At 39.8% G+C, this 23296-nt stretch overlaps 2 protein-coding genes across 3 annotated transcripts in view; one reads left to right on the forward strand and one right to left on the reverse strand.

Annotated features, from left to right (window-relative positions):
• LCT (lactase) overlaps window positions 1-6689 on the forward strand; it is a 48294-nt gene extending 41605 nt beyond the window's left edge. The window contains exons 14-17 of the mRNA XM_055572708.1: window positions 946-1080; window positions 4556-4779; window positions 5608-5835; window positions 6461-6689. Of these exons, the coding sequence (XP_055428683.1) occupies window positions 946-1080; window positions 4556-4779; window positions 5608-5835; window positions 6461-6678 (805 nt within the window). The 3' untranslated portion in view covers window positions 6679-6689. The remainder of the gene's footprint in view (window positions 1-945; window positions 1081-4555; window positions 4780-5607; window positions 5836-6460) is intronic.
• A 3846-nt stretch (window positions 6690-10535) lies between these two features.
• UBXN4 (UBX domain protein 4) overlaps window positions 10536-23296 on the reverse strand; it is a 30996-nt gene continuing 18235 nt past the window's right edge. For both annotated transcript variants that reach the window (XM_055572710.1, XM_055572709.1), the window contains exons 7-13: window positions 22884-22938; window positions 21981-22145; window positions 21145-21272; window positions 16792-16894; window positions 14914-15045; window positions 13092-13294; window positions 10536-11189 (exon numbers count right to left, since the gene is read on the reverse strand). In XM_055572710.1, the coding sequence (XP_055428685.1) occupies window positions 11051-11189; window positions 13092-13294; window positions 14914-15045; window positions 16792-16894; window positions 21145-21272; window positions 21981-22145; window positions 22884-22938 (925 nt within the window). In that variant the 3' untranslated portion in view covers window positions 10536-11050. The remainder of the gene's footprint in view (window positions 11190-13091; window positions 13295-14913; window positions 15046-16791; window positions 16895-21144; window positions 21273-21980; window positions 22146-22883; window positions 22939-23296) is intronic.

Genomic DNA, 23296 nt, shown 5'->3' on the forward strand with positions numbered 1-23296 from the left:
ATGAATAGCACTGGGTAAAGCAGAGGGCTTTCGATCCAAGGGGAAGGGTGTGAGCACCGGCCTAGAGGTAGGAGTGAGTGGAATGCTGCGATTGGGGACACTGGCCCAGCAGCAGGGAGAGCTGAGGCCACGTGGCAGAGCGACTGGAGGCTGGCACAGGGGCTCAGTCTTGAAGCCACAGGATCTGAGAAGCCCTTGCTGGCTCCTGAGCAGGGAAGTAAAAGGTATGGCAGGGGTGGTGTGGGGAACTTGGGTATTAGTTTTGCCCCAGTTATTTCAGAAACTCCAGAAAGTAAGATTCTTTCCTAGGTTAATGGTAGCAGGAAGGTCAAAATGAAGTGTCAGACGCCTAAGCAGGGCATTCTCTTAGCAACCCTAAACCAGCAGCATGTGGTCAGGATCTGGGAGAGGGGAACCTCTAAGTGCTGCACACAAGGGCATGTTAATCACATCACACAGAAAAGCCTAAGAACACATGGAAAAAATGTAAATATGTATAGAAATGAGTCACACAGCAGAGACTGGCACAACACTGTAAATCACCTATATTTCAATTTTTTAAAATATGTATGGAAAATGTTCCACTAGACGTTTAAAAAGAAAGGGCAGTAAAATCATGAGAGCAGAAAAGTGCAGATCTCAAAAGGTCAATTTGTAAAAGCATTTCCCCTACTTGTAAGGACAGACTTTGTAGAAAAGAAGCATGTCTAAACAAACCACAGTAAAAACTTGAAATCAGAAGAGAGGGTCTGTGAGGGAGGTGAGGTCTGTGTTCTGATGGAAGGAGGCTCAGGCGCTTTCAGCAGCACCTGGGAAGGGCTCTCCTTGCTCCTGGTCAGCTGCCCGTGGGCACCTCAGGTACCTGAGTTTAGAGCCCTCCACCGGCCCTGCCCTACGACAGTCTCTTCCCAAAGCCCCACGCCGTTAATGGCTCCTCCCGCCCAGGCTCCCTGAGTTCACGGAGAGTGAGAAGAGGAGGATCAACGGCACCTACGACTTTTTTGGGTTCAATCACTACACCACTGTCCTGGCCTACAATCTCAACTATACCTCTGGGATCTCTTCCTTCGATGCAGACAGGTAAGGAAGGGCGGCTGGAACAATCTTCGGGAAAGATAGCAAAGTGCCCTCTCTTACTTAGAGGCCTGTACAGCCTCTGAAACCGCCTCCTGATGCTATGTATCCTGGGGTTTGCAAGACAAGCCCCAGCTCCTGATATACACCTCTATCAGTCAGACAGTTATACAGGCTAGGATTTCCAAGATGCTTTTCATTAAAGCAGACAGGCTTAGAGTTTTTAAAAATAACTAAGACTTTCAGTTCAGTTCAGTCGCTCAGCTGTGTCCGACTCTTTGAGACCCCATGAATCACAGCACACCAGGCCTCCCTGTCCATCACCAACTCCTGGAGTTCACTCAAACTCACGTCCATCGAGTTGGTGACGCCATCCAGCCATCTCATCCTCTGTCGTCCCCTTCTCCTCCTGCCCCAATCCCTCCCAGCATCAGAGTCTTTTCCAATGAGTCAACTCTTCGCATGAGGTGGCCAAAGTATTGGAGTTTCAGCTTTAGCATCAGTCCTTCCAATGAACACCCAGGACTGATCTCCTTTAGAATGGACTGGTTGGATCTCCTTGCAGTCCAAGGGACTCTCAAGAGTCTTCTCCAACACCACAGTTCAGAAGTGTCAATTCTTCGGCGCTCAGCTTTCTTCACAGTCCAACTCTCACATCCGTACATGACCACTGGAAAAACCATAGTGTCTCTGCTTTTTAATATGCTATCTAGGTTGGTCATAACTTTCCTTCCAAGGAGTAAGCATCTTTTATATATATATATATATTTTTTTTATCAAATTTTTCTCACTTATCAGATATATTTCAGTTAAAATAATTTTCTTTTTTCCCTTTGAGGGTAAAATTTAAACTATTTCTCTATTACAATAATGTATGTTCACAGTAGAAACATTAGAAAGCAAGAAGAGAAAATTCTTATCATTTCAGAAGTGTATATATGTGTATAGGTATACTACCTCTCTCTGTATATGATATATATATTATACATAGTTTATATAGTATGTCAGAAATTTCATACAGGAATATATTACAGAAAAACAGGATTACACTTATGCACAGTATCTGTTCCTTTTTAAAAAATTGCTAAATATCTAATATTTATTGAGACATTTACAAAGACATTGTTATTTTATTTAATAACATCTAATACAAAGACATTGTTATTTTATTCCCCATCTCAAGAGGAAAGGTTTAATATTCCAACATTCATTGTCTTCTGTAGGGTTTTGTTTTTTTTTTCCTGTAGACATTCTTTATTAGATTAAGAAAGATTTTTTGGTCAGGTTTTGTTTCTGCTTTGTTTGGCTGTGCCATGCGGCATGCAGGATCTTAGATCCCCCTGCAGTGGAAGTGCAGAGTCCTAGCCACTGGACTGCCAGGGAAGTCCCTTTTGTTCCTTTTCTGACAAGCACCTTTCCACATCAGTAGCTGTGAATCTGTCCGGAATCTCTGGAAACAACTGCCGACATCCCCATTCATCCTCCAACCAGCAGTCAGGCTTGCTGAGAGGGGCTGAGGCGGCGCCCCTGCTGGTCTCCGTTTCAGCACCCACTCGACTGCTACCTCACCAGTCCTGGGACTGTCTTCCCAGGCGCCTGTCCTCAGCTCATGAAATGTCCCACATTCAGTTCAGCTGAACAAGATAAATCCAGCTGCTGGTAAAAGTTTTTTGTTTTTTTTTTTAATTGAAGGACTGTGAATGTTAAATATCTAAATGGCTGGTCCTTATAATGAAATGCATGAGCCTGTGCCTCCCCTGGCGGCACGCCTTTGGCACAATGTGATACCCTCTCTTTGCCCATCACTGGAGAGAGAAATAGGGTCTTGGGCACTTAAGGCAGGTCCTAGCGTATCTACCCCATCATCACACTAATGGGGGCCTAAATATTCGTTCCTGTGGGTGTACCACCTGTGGACCACACATAGGTGACTCAAGGGAGCCCCTTTCTGAAGACCTAGCACTCGCGCTCCATGGGAGTGCCAGCGCCCTGCCACGTCTAGTGTGAGCCACTGTTACCAAGTGGCTTGGAGAGTTAGGTCCATGAGCAAGTCCATTCCTGTGTACTGGTGGAAAGCTAGACCAGAGAGTTTAGGTGGCCTGTCCAAAGTTACACCAGCACTGACTGATGTCACTACAGCCAGTGAAAAGAGAAAAGCAAAGTAATGCTCAAAATGCTCCAAGCCAGGCTTCAACAGTATGTACACCGTGAACTTCCAGATGTTCAAGCTGGATTTAGAAAAGGGAGAGGAACCAGAGATCAAATTGCCAACATCTGCTGGATCATCGAAAAAACAAGCGAGTTCCGGCAAAACATCTGCTTTATTGACTATGTCAAAGCCTTTGATTGTGTGGATCACAACAAACTGTAGAAAATTCATCAAGAGATAGGAATACCAGACCACCTGACCTGCCTCCTGAGAAATCTGTATGCAGGTCAAGAAGCAACAGTTAGAACTGGACATGAAACAACAGACTGGTTCCAAATCAGGAAAGGAGTACATCAAGGCTGTATATTGTCACCCTGCTTATTTAACTTACATGCAGAGTACATCATGAGAAACGCTGGGCTGGAAGAAGCACAAGCTGGAATCAAGATTGCTGGGGGAAATATCAATAACCTCAGATATGTAGATGACACCACCCTTATGGCAGAAAGTGAAGAAGAACTAAAGAGCCTCTTGATGAAAGTGAAAGAGGAGAGTGAGAAAGTTGGCTTAAAACTCAACATTCAGAAAACGAAGATCATGGCATCTGGTCCCATCATTTCAAAGCTAATAGATGGGGAAACAATGGAAACAGTGAGAGACTATTTTGGGGGGCTCCAAGATCACTGATGGTAACTGCAGTCATGAAATTAAGATGCTTGCTCTATGACCAACCTAGACAGCATATTAAAAAGTAGAGACATTACTTTGTCAACAAAGGTCTGTCTAGTCAGAGCTATGGTTTTTCCAGTAGTCATGTGTGGGTGTGTGAGTTGGACCATAAAAGCTTAGCACTGAAAAATTGATGCTTTTGAACTGTGGTGTTGGAGAAACCTCTTGAGAGTCCCTTGGACTGCAAGGAGATCCAACCAGTCAATCCTAAAGGAAATCAGTCCTGAATATTCATTGGAGGACTGATGCTGAAGCTGAAACTCCAATACTTTGGCCACCTGATGTGAAGAACTGACTCGTTGGAAAAGACCCCGATGTTGGGAAAGATTGAAGGCAGGAGGAGAAGGGGACAACAGAGGATGAGATGGTTAAATGGCAACACCAATTCTGTGGACTTGAGTTTGAGTAAGCTCTGGAGTTGGTGATGGACACAGAAGCCTGGCGTGCTGCAATCCATGCGGTCGCAAAGAGTCAGACACGACTGAGCGACTGAACTGAAAAGTCAAAAGGTTGTTTTTTAGTGTAAATCTTGTTCATGCTTTGTGCAGAGGGTCTCTTGGGGTTTATAAACTGACACCTAATCTCTAGTGTTTGAACTTGCAGGGGAGTGGCCTCCATCACAGACCGCTCCTGGCCAGACTCCGGCTCCTTCTGGCTGAAGATGACACCTTTTGGCTTCAGGAGGATCCTGAACTGGTTGAAGGAGGAGTACAACAACCCCCCGATCTATGTCACAGAGAACGGAGTCTCCCATCGGGGAGAAGCAAACCTCAATGACACTGCAAGGATCTACTACCTCCGCAGCTACATCAACGAGGCGCTCAAAGGTATGACGGGCCTACCCCTTCCTCTGTGTGCACCTTCTATTGTTGGAAACGTCTAACGTCTGCAGCCGATACTGCACCCACGAGTCTCAGATGAGAAAGATGAGGCTTCTACCTCCTTTTGGGTTTAAGCCTTTTTTGGGGGCTGCACACTAAGATTTTTCCTTCCTAAAGCTCAGCAAGCAAAACCCAGTTGCCTGATGCAGCTTCACCCGAGTTCCTGGCCTGCCCTTTTCTGTCTGAGCCTCCGGTGTCCATGTCCCTGAAAAGCAGCGCCCTCTTGTGGACAGTCTGGGCAGGGCCCAGGAGGAATGGGCTGGAGAGATTGTATCATCTTTTGTGCCCCAAGCAGAAGTCTGAGACCCTTACAGCTCAGCAGAAGCACCAGGGATGGGACTATGACAGGGGAATGTAAGTAATGCTGAGTAAAAGAAAGTGAGCAATGCAGCAACAAAGAGAAATAACTAGAAAATCTTATTCCAGATAAAATCTTTCCCAAGGGTCCCTTGAGACTCTGCCCAAGACCAGTATCCCAAGATGTGAAGATGATGATAGCTGACCCAGCAGGGTTAATTTAGTCTACACATGTTCCTGGTTCCCGATCAGGGCTGAGCCTGTCTAGAAAAATGCAGATGGCTCTGTTTTAACACCCACAGGGGACCAGCTAATGATTCCTTTGTGCAGGGTGGGCTGCTCTCTCCAAGAGCTGAAAAAAGCTCCCTTGACCTGCAAGTGGGGACTGTGGGAGCACTGTGGGCAGGCCCGACCCCAGCAGGCCCGGTGGAGAGGCGCTTATGAGCAGCTCATGCTGGGGCCTCTGTCTTTGAGCAGCTATGCAGGATAAGGTGGACCTTCGAGGATACACGGTTTGGACTCTGATGGACAACTTCGAGTGGGCCACCGGCTTCTCAGATAAGTTTGGTTTGCATTTCGTGAACTATACTGACCCTGCTCTGCCAAGGATCCCCAGAGAGTCAGCCAAGGTCTACGCCTCCATAATCCGGTGCAGTGGCTTCCCTGACCCTGCTGCAGGGCCACACCCTTGTCTTCAGCAAGAAGGTGAGCTGTGGTTCTGGGATGGATGAAGCCAGAGGAGGAAGAGCAAAGGGGCCTTTCTCAGTCCATTTTCTTCTAGTTTATTGCCAGCCCTCTCTGCCTCTCCATCCCCTTCATTCATTCAACCAGTATTTTCTTTTTCTTTGAATGCTCCAGACGTTTCAGGATGGAACAAAGGAATTAAGGGCTAAAGTTACATCTAGAAACTAGGCCCTGGCCTGGAAACAGCAAGTTTAGATTCTTTCCCCAGCCCTACCACTAACTTGCTGTGTAACCTTAGGCAAGAAATGAGTCAAATGCTGCGCCGAGGCCAGGATCAAAGAGTGACTAAAAATATTGTGCCTGGCACATTGTAAGGTGCCCAAGATTTACTGAATGACTGACAAAGTATAAATTACTATACAAATTAAGAGACAATTATCCAGTATAGGTTTTACTCTAATTGCTGAAAGATGCTTAAAACAACGTGACTTCTCTCATACCTCACGAAAAGGATGTGCACAGTCACCTCCGCGATGTGCTGACCTTGGATACAGGGTAGCTTCTCTCCTGCAAGGATCTGGCTTGCGCTTAATAATCTAGGTCAACATGATCCAATAACTCCATATCGCCTGTTGTCCTCTCCTAGATGCTGAGCCCACCGCCAGCCCCGTGAGACAGAACATTCAGTTCCTGGGCCTCAGGCTGAGTACGATGGAAGCCCAGAGAGCGCTTAACGTGCTCTTTGCTTTCATGCTTCTTGGAGTCTGTTGTGTTGCACTTCTGTCCTACAAGTATTTTAAGCGCTCCAAGCAAAAGCACACACAACCAGGTGAACAGGAATTGAACCACAGGTCTTCATTCTGACCCAGAAGTTACCACTTCCTCCAGTTCTCCTCCTAGTTTCTCTGCAAGTCTTTGCCACCCCCAGGACCACTGAGGATCTAATACTCTGTCTATAACAGACTTTATAAAAATCTCTGCACTCTTAAGACACTAATCTTGAAGGATTTCAAGTCCCTGATTAAAATGGAAGTATCCCCACCTTGCCCCCGTTTCAAGAATTCATCTGGGCATTAGAAGACCCTGCGAGTGGCTCGTGTGGAAATACGCAGTTACTGAACTCAACCACTAGGTTCTGTGAGTCATTTAACTGAGCTGTTTTAATTTTCAGAGATTTTTAAAGGTGGAAACATTAGTAAAAACCATAGTAATCCTTTTCATGAAAAGATCAACCGCTAGGTCATCTCCTGCTTTCTTTAAATTCCCTCCTAGCCTCTCTTACCTTCTGTTTCTCAGAACCTGAAAAAGGTGCTCTTAATGGTGTCCTGTCTCCTACGGGTGCTTCTCCTCAGAAGACGGGTTCCATAGTAGTTATGAACATCCCCGTTCACAGCTTCACCACATTAATCCTCTGCTATTGGCTTCCAGAGGCCAGAGGACCATGTCTCAGTGTCTCCGGCAAGCACATTTTTGGAGACAGGACAGAGGGAAGCACACCCACTACATCTGTATGTTTATTCACAAAACATTCAGAGAAGTGGGTGAGTCTATCACTTCCACTCAAATGTGCTCATGAGACAATCACAGTATGGAAGACTCAAACTTATTTAACCTATATATTCTTTCTAGATATCTAGGAGATATTCCTTTTTTTAAAATAGTTTTCAATTGGTTTTAAAAGGTTGATCATGCTCAAGATGTTGCTTCTGGTAAGCGTTCCTACCTGAATTGTATCTATAGAAAATTCCTACCACAGTGTCCCACTGCTGTGGGCCCCAACCTGGCAGTCAAGATTGTGGGGCACAAGCATTTTCTTCCACCAATAGACAGGAAAAGTTGATCAGATGGGGTGAAGATGGTTCTAAAACTGCTGTAAGAGATTTTTATAAGCTGTCAATTTTATGTAAATTAATCTTCAAAAGTCAGTATAACTTTTCTGCAGGGGTAGGGCAGGAAATAGAAAAAAAATAATATAAAGTTGCAAATAAAACTCACTTGTAAAAAGAGCCACGATAAATCTGGGGAGGGGGGGGTTGGAGAAAAAAATATAAAGCTAGTTATTGTTTTGAAACGGAGTGAACAGAAAGATCAACAAAGGAAGACAGAGCCTAGGCACAGACCCAGCTGCATACCGGGCACAGGGTGCATGCCAGAGGTGACCTGCCAAATGGCGGGGCGGTAGAAGGATGATGATGGACCAGTCCTTATATAAATGGAGGTGGGCCACGGGTCAGTTCTAAGGATGTTAGTCACAGGTGGGGGAAGGGAGCCACATTCCTTACCAGGATATAAGATTTAAATGTAAAAAAATGAAACCCATGAGAATGTCAGAAACCCATGAGAGTGCTAGGACAGACAGGTAAGGTTTTTTTAAATTACTTTTTTAAGTGGGAAAAGTATTTTATATTCAAGACTTACGACCTGGAGGTCATAAATAAAAACACTGATAAACAGGACCACATAGAAATTATGGTAAGAAATTACCATCAACATACTCATCAAAAGATGAACAGGGAGAAAATATTTATAGTATATGCCAGACAAACAGCTAACTTTCTTAATATACATGAAATTTGTTGTAAATCAGTAAGAGAGATAAACACAAATAAAAATTGGCAAAGAAAACACAGGCAGTTCTCAGAAAATAAAATAACCAATAATATTAAAAGATGTTCACCTTCATTCACAATCAACACGATGCATATAAAATGCATACAATTTTTCATCTATCAGGTGGATAAAGATGAAAAAGTATAATACCGTGTTGGCAAGTATCCATGTTCTCCTACCTGTCAGTAGGGCTGTAAATTCACAGAGCCTTTAGAGGAGGCAATTTGGCAGCATTTTTTATAATCCAAACTGCAAATACCCTTTGACTCAGTGACTTACAGGTGTATTTCCACAGCTAAGAAGATACTTCCCAAACCTGATGTTCACTGTAGCAACATTTGTAACAGAAAAACAAAAACAAGCACATAAACTGTAATAACCAATGAAAGCAATAAGAGAATAGGTAGTTTACCAAGTAAAATGCTCTGCAGGCATTAATAAGAATGAGGTCGCTATGTGTTATTGGGGAAAGATCTTCAAGACCGTGTATGTTAAAAGGCAAGATGCAGAGTAGTATACATATAATACGATCCCATTTATTTAAAAAATAAAGATTACATATTTGCCTATGTACACATAAAAATTTTCTGAAGACTACAAGAGAAACTTAAGAGAGATTACTTCTGGAGACTAGAAGTCTTCTAGATTAGAAGACTAATCCACAAGACTAGATTAGTGTGTGATGCCAGGAGGAAGACATCATTTTATAGCCTTCCATACTGTTTTGAATTTACCATTATACTTTTTAAAATATGAAATTGAGGCAGGATCCTCATACTCAAAGATTGTGAATCATTCTTTTATGTATGTTTCTCTAAGATCTGCATTTGATTTTTTTCAAGGGAAAATTGATTTTTTACTCACATATTACTGTATTTTTCAAGATGACAAACCTTTATTAAATGAGATGCTTGCTGGAGATGTATCTATTTCAAACTCTTTCCTTAAATTATGAAAGTAATTTCATTACAGAAAACTGAGAAGACATATAAGGATGCAAAATGAACTAAAATCATAATATAAACCACTCTTACTGCTGTTGGTTTTTCTTTCTTTACATTATGCTAAATATACTATATATGATGTGTTTATAAAGTTGAGATCATACTGTACCTGCAGCTCTGTATCCTGCTTTTTCCCCTGAACACATAACAAATAGTCAATAAATATGTTAAATCAAATGGCTGAATTAGTATTGTCCCATTTTTCCTTAGCAAAAGTTAATTCTGCAGAAGGCATGTAGTTGGGTTTCTGAGGTTAAATAAATAAAACTTAACAGGTTTATACCTAAATTTTGCCTGTATTTATGATCATTCCTTAGAAAAACTTTTTAGATCAAAAAGCATGAAATTTTTAAGGTTTCTGCTAATGTTTTTTCAGAAAAATTATACTAGTTTTCACTCCTACCAACAACATACCTGGTCTGCTTACTTGCCAACACTACTACCATTGTTACTTCACAGGTGAAACATAAAATTTGCTCTGAGAAAATTTCCTCCTCTCATTACAAAATAAACTCAGAGTCCTTCTACAACGTTAAGTATCTTCCAATCTAAACACAAAAGGTTAGAGAGGAACAGTCAAAATTACCCCCTTTTCCAGACATTCTTAGTGTCTTCACCGACATAAACATATCACAGCATGTAAATCAGATTAAGAATCTAAAATTCTTAATAACAACCAAATGAGCAAGAGGCAGATCTTTTTTTTTTTTTTTTGAGGCAAATCTTAACTCCCTACTTCATGCTCAACAGTACAGGTTCTTTATTTCTTTGAAGAGTGACTAACGTTGAGAGCAAAACTCCAGTATAAAGGTGAGAACCAGCTGTAGACCGGCAGTTGTTTTGCATCTAATGAGAACAAAGGCCACTACATTATGCAAACAAAATGATGCCTCCCTGCTTAGGAGAGACACTAACATAGCATCAGTGTGTGTCAGAAAATTTCTTCCTGCAGTGATATTTATGGTAAAGTGGTCCCTCCTTTCCTGGGATAGCTCCAGGCAGTACAGATGGGTGGGGGGATTCAGAGACACATGACCTCCACAGAGCCCTGTGCAATAAAGAGATGCTAGAATAACAAAACTTAGAGCAAAGATAAGATCATTCTGATTTTTGGAAAAGTTTTTTTTTATTCAGTGTTTAAGTAAGATTAAAAACTACAAGATTTTGCTTGCAGCTGATGAGCAAGAAAAGTTAAACCCAAATTATCATCTGGCTGGCTAGTTAAAATGCTCTCAGAGTCAGATTACACAGTGACATAACAGTTACCTTGTGTTGGCTTAGGGATTCAGAGCAAAACAGCCCTAAACAAATGTATCATCTGAGAGCACAGGGCTAAAATGGGTATATGAAATACTGAATAAGAAAGCTGATCAAGGGAGGCTGTTACAGACTTTTTGATTTTTTTTTAGGCTTCTAGCAGTTGGTTACCATATACAAGGACCCAGCAGCCAGTTATCTGATCTCTTGTCTGAGTTAAACAACTTTAACCCACTAAGCAGAAATAGAGAGACACTTTGTAGATGAGCTGGAACACATAAAGCAGTCCCACTTCTCCAGCAGAATTTTAGTTGAATTAAATCATAAGAGAAACAATGATTTTTGCACATATTGTACTTGTCGCACTACATCTGTTGAGTAGAATTCCCATTCCAGGTGTTGTTTTCATCTTCACCATCGTCTTGAGTCCTCAATCTATATATCTTGCCTTCCTTTTTAAAGTCTTCCCCCCGTTTCTCCAGCACTCTTTTTCTGACTGGTTCCCTGATGAAACAGAAGAGGGAGAAAAAGGAAAATGATAAAATATGAAAACAGCAGGAACACAAAGTCCTTTCCTTTAAACTGCCATTAGTACAAAGACAACTGTAGTTTAAGGAAAGCCCACAGGGAGATCACTGTATCTACGAACGCTGACTTAAATTTGCTGCTTTTTAACTCCACCTGTTCTCTAAGCCAAACCAGTCAAATGCTTCCCATGTCCGTGTATGACTTACTAAGTTTTAGAACAGTGGGACTATCTGCCAACTAAATTGCTCCTTTATTATTTATGCAAGTTTATATGTCTACTAAAATATTTATAATTTACACAGCACCCTAGTGGTTATCACAAACTCCATTCATAGCTTAATATATGGAAATGGTCAGTTAGCAATTCTTAACTCTTTTAAAATCTTTAAGAGTGATTTATTTCTACATGGACAATTAAGAACAACAAACCTTCATCTGAAAATGGGAAGGAAACAGGTGAAATTTAAACTAATACATTCTCCAATACTAGAGACGGAAAAAAAAAAGCAATAATGGAACACAAAGCTTCCCCCACTCAAACATTTGTCCCATTCTTTGCCCCAATGCAAGACCTTTTCCCTTATTTGAAGTAAGTTTTTAAGACCCATTCAAGCAAGCTCTTTCAGGATGAAATGCTTCCACTCATTGCTCAACAGGAGTTGTAAAATACAGACCTAACAAGACCTAGTTATTTCTCTGTGTCCTCCTCACTTGAGTAATGTACTAAGGATATAACTGGTCTTCTTGCATAATAGTTAAGAAGGACATCAAGATAAAGACTGTATCAGACCAGTAACAATATTCACTCAAATCTTCATTTAGACAGTCAACAGGACACAAAATCAGGGATCTCCTTAGAGCAGACAGGGGCTTCCCAGGTGGTGCTAGGGCTAAAGAACCCACCTGCCAATGCAAGAGACATAAGAGACCTGAGTTCAATCCCTGGGTTGGGAAGATCCCCTGGAGGAGGAAATGGCAACACAGTCCAATATTCCTGCCTGGAGAATCCCATGGAGAGAGGAGCCTGGTGGGCTACGGTCCATGGGGTTGCAAAAAGTCAGACATGACTGAATTAACTTACCACTCACAACAGACAAAGGCAAGGGTTTTCATTAATTATCAAAGATTGGTATGAGGATTTGCTATTAATGGTCCAATAAAGTATTGAACAGCAGTAGGTATGTAGTGTAATAAATTATGCTATTAATTATTAGAAGGGGGTATAATCTTAAATTTTAAGAAAATACTTCCTGTTAACCTCTTTCAAAAATTTAGAATTTTAACAGAGGTGTGAGCTAAGACCATCAGTGCTGTCTACTAGTATTACCATTCTAACCATGGCCATGTGCAATAAAAGTAAGGCCTCTTGGTTAAGGAACCAGTCCAAAGTAACTCTGAAAGAAACACCATTTTCAAGTGAATATACACTTTTCTCACTTTGGTCTTCTCTAAATGACCCAGAGAAGGCAGTTAAATTATCTAGAGCACAATGATCCCTCTAAAGTAATCATGTGCGATGACTGTAAGAAATTAACTGAATGAAATATCTTATCAGACAAGATATGGCTAACAAGAAAGATACTGCTATTTAGACCTGAAAAAAGTATATCTTTTGTTATGGAATAAGAGAATCCAATAAATGAAATAATAAAATCAGTAGCAGTGAAGCTGCTTAGCATGGAATAGATTTTCTAGAAAGATGGCTGAGAAAACTTAGGTACGAGTTTCCCAGGTGATACAATAAAGCTTCAGAACATGCTGGGTTTTCCCCTTTACATAGAAAAAAGGCAAAGTATCTATAAATTTTTTTTTTTTTCCATTTTGAATAAGGCATTGGGCATTACTAATATATTTTGCAAATGGGGAAAACACAAATACCTTTTTTCTGAGTTGCTAGACGATGCAAGGTTTGAGGTTTCCAAACTTGCTGCTCTCACCGAGGTCTGTGCAGGAGGAGGATTACTAAATAAGAAGTTGCTTATCAGTCTCCAGATGGCAAGGAATGGGTAAAGCACTGTCCCCAACAATGTCCAAAAGTCTCCACTGGAAGAATGTACCATGGATGTATTTGGTCTTCCTGCCTAAAAATGAAGAAAGAAACCAAAATAGACTACATCAGCCCAACCACATCACACACAAGGTTCTAGATAAACTTTCTATCTGGGAAAGTCCTATGGGTTTTAGTTTACTGCAATAAAGTAAAATTGCCATCTTTTGCTATTTTTCAAGGGTATATAAACTTCAAGGAACTCCTGTAATCACAACATAGAAACCAGAAAGTAGTTCTCAATGAAATGAAACAATTACTTTGAAGACAACTAAACTTTTGTAATGAAGTTAACAACTCTGATTTTAAAAGTCTTAATGATTTTAAAAAACAGAAAGGTTTCAAATATCAATGACTCCAAAACATCCTGAGTACTTGAGGACTGTTTTAGGTTTGAGGCCCTGCTTTCAGTTGGGGTAAACTATAGTCATCCACCCTTATCTCAGGGGATACTTGCCAGGACCCCCAGTGGATGCCTGAAACCATGGATCATACCAAACCCCACATATACTACTTTTTTTCCTTTACATACATACCTGTGATAAAATTTAATTTATAAATTAGGCACAACAAGGGACTATCAAAATTGCCAGCATCACCAGTATTGAGCTTTGGGGCTATTATTATATAAAATCCGAGTTACCTGAACACAAGCACTGCAGTATTTCAACAGTCTTATCGGATAACCAAGAGGGCTGCAAGGTGACTAATGAGCAGGTAGCATTTAGAGTGTGGATATGCTGGACAAAGGAATGATTCATGTCCCAAATGGGACATGATTTCCTCACACTATCACAACGGCCCCAAATTTAAAACTTATGAATTATTTTTAGAATTTTCCATGTAATACTTTCAAAGTGCAGTTGCCCCTAAGTAATTGAAAGCAGGGAAAGAGAAGCCGCAGATTTGGGGGCACTGCTGCTGCTAAGTCGCTTCAGTCGTGTCCAACTCTGTGCGACCCCATAGACGGCAGCCCACCAGGCTCCCCCGTCCCTGGGAGTCTCCAGGCAAGAACACTGGAGTGGGTTGCCATTTCCTTCTCCAGTGCATGAAAAGTGAAAGTGAAGTCGCTCAGTTGTGTCCGACTCTTCGCAACCCCATGGACTGCAGCCTACCAGGCTCCTCTGTCCATGGGATTTTACAGGCAAGAGTACTGGAGTGGGGTGACATTGCCTTCTCCCTTGGGGGCACAACCATATGCTAACCAAGCTATGGAAGACCCAGACTCTCATCCCAGCTCTGGCACTTAAGGTGGCACATTTAAATTTTCTGGGCCTCTTTTTTTTAATATCAGAGATTAAAATGTTGTTAGAATTAGTATGTTTAAAACTTAATGTGATTTTTATGTTAAAACATTTTTTTTTTAATTAATAAACTGCAATCATACATAAATACAATGACACCAAGTCAGCAGATTAGACAGATGAGGGAAGAAGTTGAAAATGTGTTTAGTGTGTTTAGTTTTTTACTAACGTTACAAATATAAAGCCCAGGATAATGGAACAATAAATTAATCTAATATTTTTGGATACTTTGGATTCTAATTATCCACAGTATATTTTTTCACTTTCCCTTCCTCTAATTGTAAGAAAAAATCAAGAGCAGAACAGACAGACCTGTAAGAATAGAAAAAATATACATGCATATACATACTGGCAACAGTACCACTGAAGCACTTGGGGCAAGTTCCAAATCCAGTAACTTCTTTTTATAATCTTCTTTGGTAAATTCCCTCCTGGGAAACATTGTTGCTAATGAAAAGTTACCGTAAGTGTTGCCAACAGTCTGTAATATAAAAATAAGTTTTAAAACCTTACAGTTGAGCCTTTTTAAAGTAAGATATTACAAACTCATACGCATTCAAAATGACTGATTTAAAAGTTCACTTAAATATAAAATCAAAACATTCATAAAAACTCTGTGCTTTAAAAAACAGCTGAAGGCTATCAAATACAAATAGTACTTAAGAGCTTTCACAACTCAAAAATGACCACAAAATATCAAGAATATGTTTTCTAATAGCAAGACTAAATAAGATGAATAAAAATGGACAATTACATATCTTAACTATGACTACAGTTTGCAATTAAGAATTTTCACTGTCGTTTGTCAAACTTATGTTAGTATCTCACAAATACCCATTTAGGTTATAGGCATTTCATATTAAAAACATGAAAAAATTCTAAAATGAAAAACTAAAATTTAAAATTCTGGAACAGATCAGAATTTCCCTCGTATTATATATATATATATATATATATAGCATGAGTTTTTGCCTCTTCCTTGACTCAAAGAGTAAATGGTCCATAACCAACCCATATTATACACATAATCCAGTCCTAGGAATTTACAGTGGGCAAGCAACACAATCACCTTCACACTGTTAAGTCACCTGTACTTGTAAAATCTTTCAAAGGGAGAATGTAACTTTTGTTTTTTTTGTAATATTTTACTCTAGGTCACACACACACACACACACACACCCCGCCCCCCCCCCCCCCCGCCCCCTCCCCCCCACTGTTCTCACTCAACATCAGGTCACTAAATTAGATCACTGTACTGAGGTGAAGTTCTAACAGGACTGATGCAATCAGAGATCTCTCTTTACTCATGTGATCGCCTCACTTACCTGTGGCAGAAGCAAAAGACTCAGGCCAGGGCAGGCCATTTGAGGAGGCCCCAAATGGGGCCCCAAGGCAAAAGCGGAATGAAAAAGGCTATGTGGAGTGGATCCTACTATAAAGCTTGACGAAAACAGTTAATAATATAAGTTTATTGTCCAGCCAAGCTCACCAGTGGAAGAAGATTTTTAGGTATCCTTTTCCTGGGACCTATTAAGTGACATAGCTGACTAAATGCAGAAGAGATCTAGCAGAAAAGTCTGAAACCTAATTTCAATCTTGAAGTGATACATGAAATACTGGTAAATGCCTCATTTTGAATACATAATCTATCAGAATAAAAAGTAATTGGAAAGTACTCATAACTTATTTTCTAAGATGTTTATTTCACACCCATTTTGTTCAGATTTTGAACAAGGCTAACTTCTGGAAGTAAATTCCTGAGGAAGATACTTCTTGCCAAAAACAGATTGATTATTGATCTTTAGTTTGACCAATCAGCAGATGGTGGGAAAACTGCCAGCCCCACAGCATTCTAAGCAACTTGCAGAAAATTTGCAGAGGACCAAGAAAAACTGCATCTTTTATTGAGGACAGCTCCTTTAGACTTCTGGAAAATCACTTGCTTTTCATTCCTCCAGCTGAATGTACTGAGCAGTGAGAAAAGTTTCCAGAGTCTATTATACGGTGTCAGCAAATCCCTCTTTTCATAGAACAAGCAGATATGCTGTTCCCATATGGCACTCATACATGACGGAAGCTCCACAACATCCCAGAGGCATCTTGTGCCTCCCTCCTGGGGATAAGTCATGACTTACTCATACTCTTCCAATTCTGCCCGGAAATTTTTCCCTCTTACACTTAATAACCCATTCATCGACCTTCATTACAATTCATGACATAAATTTACCTGTGCAGCAAACTGTCTAGCTTCTTCTAGAGGAGCATCAGAAGGGAATTGATTTGTAAAGGAAGAACCATCTGGAAGACGGAACTGAATTCTCGCAACAGTGCTGTAAGAAAATGAAAATTAAAAGTCAGCATCTTTACCTCTACAAATTCTCAAACTGTAAAACTAGAAGATGGAAGTGAAACTGTGTAATGAAAACAGGAATTTATGGAGAGTGAGGGAGGGGAATTGGAGGAAGGTGGTCAAAAGGTACATACTTCCAGTTTAAGGCAAGTAAGTACTGGGGATGTAATGTACAATAGGGTGACTCAGCTAACACTGCTGTGTGGTGTAGGGAAAGCTGCTGAGAGTAAATCCTAAGGGCTCTCACCACAAGGAAAGGCTTTTTCTTCTTTATATTGTATCTCCCTGTGGCCCTTGTACAATAGGGGTCTGAAATGCATGGGTCCGTGTATAGGTGAAAATTTTTTCAATAAACTGCACTATCCATGGCTGATTCAATCCACAGATGCAGAACCACAGGTATGGCGGGCCAACTGTAAAGTTATACGTGGATTTCTGACTAGACAAGGGTGGCGCAACCGTGGATGCAACCCCAACACTTGCATCATTCAAGGGCCAAGTGTATATGAGAAGATGGATGTTAGCTGAACATGTTGTATCAATCACTTCAAAATATATGTAAATCAAACCATCATGCTGTATTCCTTAAACTTATTCAGTAATTATGTCAAATATTTCTCCAATTAGAAAAAAAAATTTTTTTTACAGTAAAATCTTATTATTTTTAGCAACAGCTATTTTGAAATATAATTCACATAAAATTAATCCTTTTAAAATATACAATTCAGTGGTTCTTAATATAGTCAGAGCTGTGCAACCATCATTGATTCCAGAATATCCTTATCCCTTAGAAAGAATGAAAGCCCATCAGCAGTTAGTCCCATTCCTCCCTCTCCCTGCCCCTGGCATCCCACTCATCTGCTCTGTCCTTCTGGATTTGTCTGTTTCTGGCATTTCATATAATGGAATCGTAAGATGGGTGGCTTCTGGCTTTTGTCATACAGCATTTTGTTTTCAGGTTCATACATGTTGCACCATGTGAAAATACTTCATTCTTTTGGTGAATAATATTCCATTGTATGGGATATATATCCATTCTTCAGTTGATGGACATTTTAGTTATTAGCACATTTTGGCTATTATGAAGAATGCTGCTATGAATACTCACATACAGGTTTTTGTGTGCAGACTGTTCTCAACTTTCTCGGATGTATACTTAAGAGTAGAATTGCTTAGCATTCTGAGAAACTGCCAGGTTGTTTTTCCCAAAGTGGTTGTACCATTTTATAATCCCATTAGCAATGCAGGAAGCTTCCAAAATCTCCACATTCTTGCCAAGACTTGGAGGTCACTTTAAATTGACGCATTCTATAAAGTATGGTTTTGATTTGATTTTCCCAATGACTAATAATGTGGAGCATCTTTTCATGTGCTTATTGACTATTTGTATATCTTCCCTGGAAAAACATCTATTTAAATCCTTTCTCCATATTCAAATTGGGTTGTTTGCTTTTTGTTGTTGACTTCAAGTCTTCTTTTTATATTCCAGTCACCAGTCCCTTATCAAATATATGGCTTAAATATAAATATTTGGCTTAAATATTTTCTCCAATTCTTTTTTTTTTTTCATTGCACCACGTGGCATGTGGGATCTCAGTTCCCTGACCAGGGATTGAACCCATGACCCCTCCAATGGAAGCATGGAGTTGTAACCACTGGAGCACTAGGGAAGTCCCTCCAATTTTGTGGGTTTCTTTTCCCTTTCTTGATATCTTTTGAGGCACAAACGTTTTTAATCTTGGTGAAGTCCAACTTCTCTGTTGGTTTCTTTTGTCACTTGTGCTTTTGCTGTCTAAGAGGACTGCCTAGACCAAGATCACAAGAAGTCCTTATATCCCGCTCCCAACAAGAGTTTATACTTTTTAACTTTCACACTTAGGTAGATGATCCATATGGTGTGTGAGATAATGGTTCAAGTTTATTATTTTACACCTGGATATCCACTTGCCCAAGAAGCATTTGTTGAAGAGACCATTCTCTCCCCCCATTGAATGGTCTTGGTATCCTTTTCAAAAATCAACTGATCATAAAGATATAGGTTTCTTTCTAGAGACTCAAAGTCCTCTTATAGGCATACCTCAGAGATGTTGATTCCACACCACTACAATTAAGTTATCACAATAAAGGAAGTCACATGGAATTTTTGATTTCCCAGTGCACATAAAAGCTATATTTATTTATTTTTTGTTGTTGTCTCTTGATAACTTTACTTTTTTTTTTAATTTTATTTTTAAACTTTACAAAATTGTATTAGTTTTGCCAAATATCGAAATGAATCCGCCACAGGTATACTATACTATAGTCTAATAAGTGTACAATAGCATATGTCTAGAAAAACCATGTACATACCTTAATAAAAATACTTTATTGCACAAAATGTGATCAACTGACAACACAGGTTTGCCACACAACTTTGAATTTGTAAAAAACTGCAATAAAGCATTAGCACAACAAACCAGGTATGCCTGTACATCAATCTGTATGTCCATTCTTATGCCAACACCACATCTTGGTTGATGTACCTTTGTAGTTAAGATTTAAAATCAGCAAGTCTGAGAACTTTGTTCTTTTTCCAGACTGCTCTGGGCGCCTTGCATTTCCATATAAATTTTAGAATCCAATTCCTGCAAAAATTTTGGCAAAAAAAAACAACTGGGATTTTGATAGGGACTGTGCTGAATCTGTAAATCAGCTTGGGGGTAAATTGCCACCTTAACAATATGAAGTCTTCTGATCTATGAAAACAAAGTATCTTTCCGTGTATTTAGTTAGGTCTTCTTTAACTATTTCAATTATGTTTTCTAGTTCTCAGTGTATAAATTTTACACTTCTGTTAAATATATTCTTAGGTATTTGATTTGTTTTGGAAAACAGTTCTTAAAAAGTCATTTTTCTGGGCTTCCCTGGTGGTCTAGTGGTTAAGAATCTGCCTGCCAATGCAGGGGACATGGGTTGATTCCTGGTCTAGGAAGCCCCCACATGCCTCGGGGCACTTAAGCCCATGTGCTACAACTACTGAAGCCTGTGCTCTGGAGCCCCTGCTCTGCCACGAGAAGCCACTGCAATGAGAAGCCTGCTCACCACAACCAGAGAGTAGCCTCTGCTCACTACAACTAGAGAAAGCCCATGTGCAGCAATTAAGATCCACCACAGCCAAAAATAAATGAATCAACAAACATTTTTAGAGTAATTTTTCTGATTACAAAAGTAATGCTTGTTAATTTTCTGATATGGAAAATACAGAAAAGTACAGAGAAGAAAATAAGTATTAATAGTAATCCTACTAGCAGTATGTACTAGAAATCTGAATTTCTGTCTTCTGTTTGGGGAACTGCCTTATCCCTCCAATATGTCACTCATTCTGGTATGATTATCAGTAATATTTCTTGTATCTCCTTCACCACAGGAGTGGGCATGTCTACTACCCCAATCAGCTAGCCCATATATGTGACAAAGTGATTGGTACTAAGATGGCCATGTGACCCAAGCAGGACCAATCAGAATTCTCAGTGAATGAGAATTCACTTCTTTCCTCTCTAGGATCAGAAGCTCAAGATCAAGAAGGTGCCAGGAGGCCCTAGGCTCTCCTGACAATATCTGAAGAGTTTCTCTGAGAATAAAGCTAAAACAGAAACCAGGAGACTAAAAAGAGACAGAAAAGGTCTAATGATACCCTTTAGGTTCCTGGATCTAGCAATGCCTAACAAATCTATCACTGTAACCCCCAGGTGCAGAGCCAGGGGATTCCCTCTTCTGCTTAATCCTATTTCACTTGATATTCTGACAACTGAAGAATTCCCATACACATGTCACTGTTGTTCAATCTCTAAGTCATGTCTGACTCTTTGCAACCCCATCAACTGCAGCACACCAGGCTTCCCTGTCCTTCACTGTCTCCCAGAGTTTGCTCAGACTCATGTCCACTGAGTTGGTGATGCCATCCAACCATTTTATATCCTCTGTGAGATCATCACTGTAACCATTTTGATGAAGGTGCTTTTTGTCTTTTGAAAGAGATTTTGCTTTCTTTAAAACATCATGTATTTAGTACTGTAAGTTTATACATTCACATTCAATGACAAATACCATTGGCAGCTGCCAAATGATCAGTATATTCTTCTGGAACTATTTATTAAGCCACAGAATAAATCAGTGTTAAAGAGAAGCCCACAACTGCTTTTCTCCTTAGCTGCCACATACATCCATACACTTTAGCAAGAAATAAAGTACCTTCTTTCTTTTGTGGAAGTCTCTCTCTTGACTTCCATCTCTGCCTGTTTGGCCAGCAGGGCAGCAGCTTTAGCAGCTTCTACTTCTTCCTTTGTCTTTGCAAACCGAGCAGCTCTCTCTGCACGGTCCTTGAAAACAGTTGTTAGATATTAATTATCTTTCACTGCCAGAAAGATCTAGTTACACATTTCCAACATATGGAACACAGATATGCGTGAATTCCTTAAGACCATACATGAACTTTATCACGCTGGATCTGGCATTTTTTAGTTTTATCAACTGTCAGGAACCACAGTTATTGTTAAACAAACAAGGACTTGATTTTGGTCACTATTTCTCAAGCCTGGAACAAGGTCAGTAGATAATATATATTTACTGAATAATTACATGAACAAACAATATTAAGAAAGGAGGTTTTCATATGTATTACAAACGCTTAATTCTAAAACCAATTGATGCAAAACCATCCTAAGCTTCATGTGCCTAAATCCTTTGAATGTCCTAAAAAAGAATGCTTAGGACTAGAGGAGACTGTGAGGGAGCAAATTCTTGGCTTCTTCCCTGGGGAATCTTGAAAACTATCTTTGACTACTGATAAAATTCATAACATAACATGGAGGAAAATTACTTCAAAAGATTATCTCAGTTTTAATCTTAACTGTATTTTAATTAGAGAGACAATTTCTAGTAAGAGAAAACTGAGAATTAGTATTCTCTGGTCACTAAAATCTACTATTTCTGTGCACCCTGTCTGGTAGTAAACCAAAAACACTGTGCCTGGGAAAACAATTTCACCAACGTTCTAGAGTCAAGCATTAAAAATAAACAACACTCACCAGAGCAATCTGCTGTTTTATACGCTCTCGAGCTGCCCTATCTTCTGCCTTTTCTCTGTTTCTTTCCTCTAACATTCTTTTTGTTAATTCTTCTTCTTGCTTTCTTTTATAATCCAACATTTCTTTTCCAGTTTTCCTCCTCTCAATTTCCTTCTTAATCTCTCTCTGAATTAAAGAAAAACTAAGTTTTATGAACCAGAAACAAAAGTTAATAATCCTCTGTCAATACCATTTTGTACACAGGTGTAGGCTACAGCTAAAGGAACAGAACAACTTCACAAAATGTAAGAGTCTAGTAGAATGTATTAATAGCATGGGTCAATGGTCAAATCCTATCAATTTATAAGTCTTTGCCAGTGGTTTTGTAAAGATTATCATGTGGTCAATGTAATTTGGGGAAAAAAAAAACCCAACAGAATTACAGGTTGTCCCTCCAAGGACAAAAAGTAGTCATTTATTTGGCCTGAAGATATAACCTTCATATATTAGAACCCCAAAGAGATGATGAAGTTTAGGTGCACAGTGTAAGACAAATGAATGGTGAACTAGAATACACCACCACCAGAGGAAATATTCAGCAAAATGTCTACCCATTTCTTTTTCACAAAAAGGAACTAAAACTTTGATCTGCATCAAATCAATTTTAATTCAAGTCCCTTTATTCTTAGTGTAAAAGATTCACTGCAAAGGGAGAAAAGATGGTCTAATTTATTCCTAGCAATTTCCAAAAATCACAAAAAAGTGCACACTGTGACTTTACGACAGAAGACTGGTAATGCCCCTTACTGTGCTGCAATGTTGAACTACAGGACCAGGAAGTCATCCCATGTGCCAAGCTAAACAAGAAATCAAACATTCCCTCATGGAAAGCAACAGGAAAAAATACTAGGCATATCAATTTACCTGTTCTTCCTCTTTCCTTTTCTCTTCTCTTCTTTCTTCAAGTTTTTTGGTTAGTCTGTATTTTAAAAGTTTAAAAAATACATTAACTAAGAAAGTTTTAAAAAATGCATTAACTGAGATACATTATATTGAAATAAATTACATTTAGAAGATTTCTTTAGCTAAAAACTGGGGAAATGTGAGACAAACAAAAAAAGCTCCTAAAGGCTAAGCAACAACTTCTCTACCTAGCCCCTGGCCCTGAAAAAAATCCAGAAGAATCAGGGGGAGCCATAAGAAGACTCCCTCCAGCTCTAAGGGCCTTACCTCCTACATACCACTAGAGTTCCCGATTTATTGAATGCTGATTCTTTTTTTTTTTTTTTTTTTTTGGCTACACCATGTGGCTTTTGGGGTCTTAGTTCCCCAATTAG

This window comes from Bubalus kerabau, chromosome 3, assembly GCF_029407905.1.
Source record: "Bubalus kerabau isolate K-KA32 ecotype Philippines breed swamp buffalo chromosome 3, PCC_UOA_SB_1v2, whole genome shotgun sequence".
Taxonomy (NCBI): domain Eukaryota; kingdom Metazoa; phylum Chordata; class Mammalia; order Artiodactyla; family Bovidae; genus Bubalus; species Bubalus kerabau.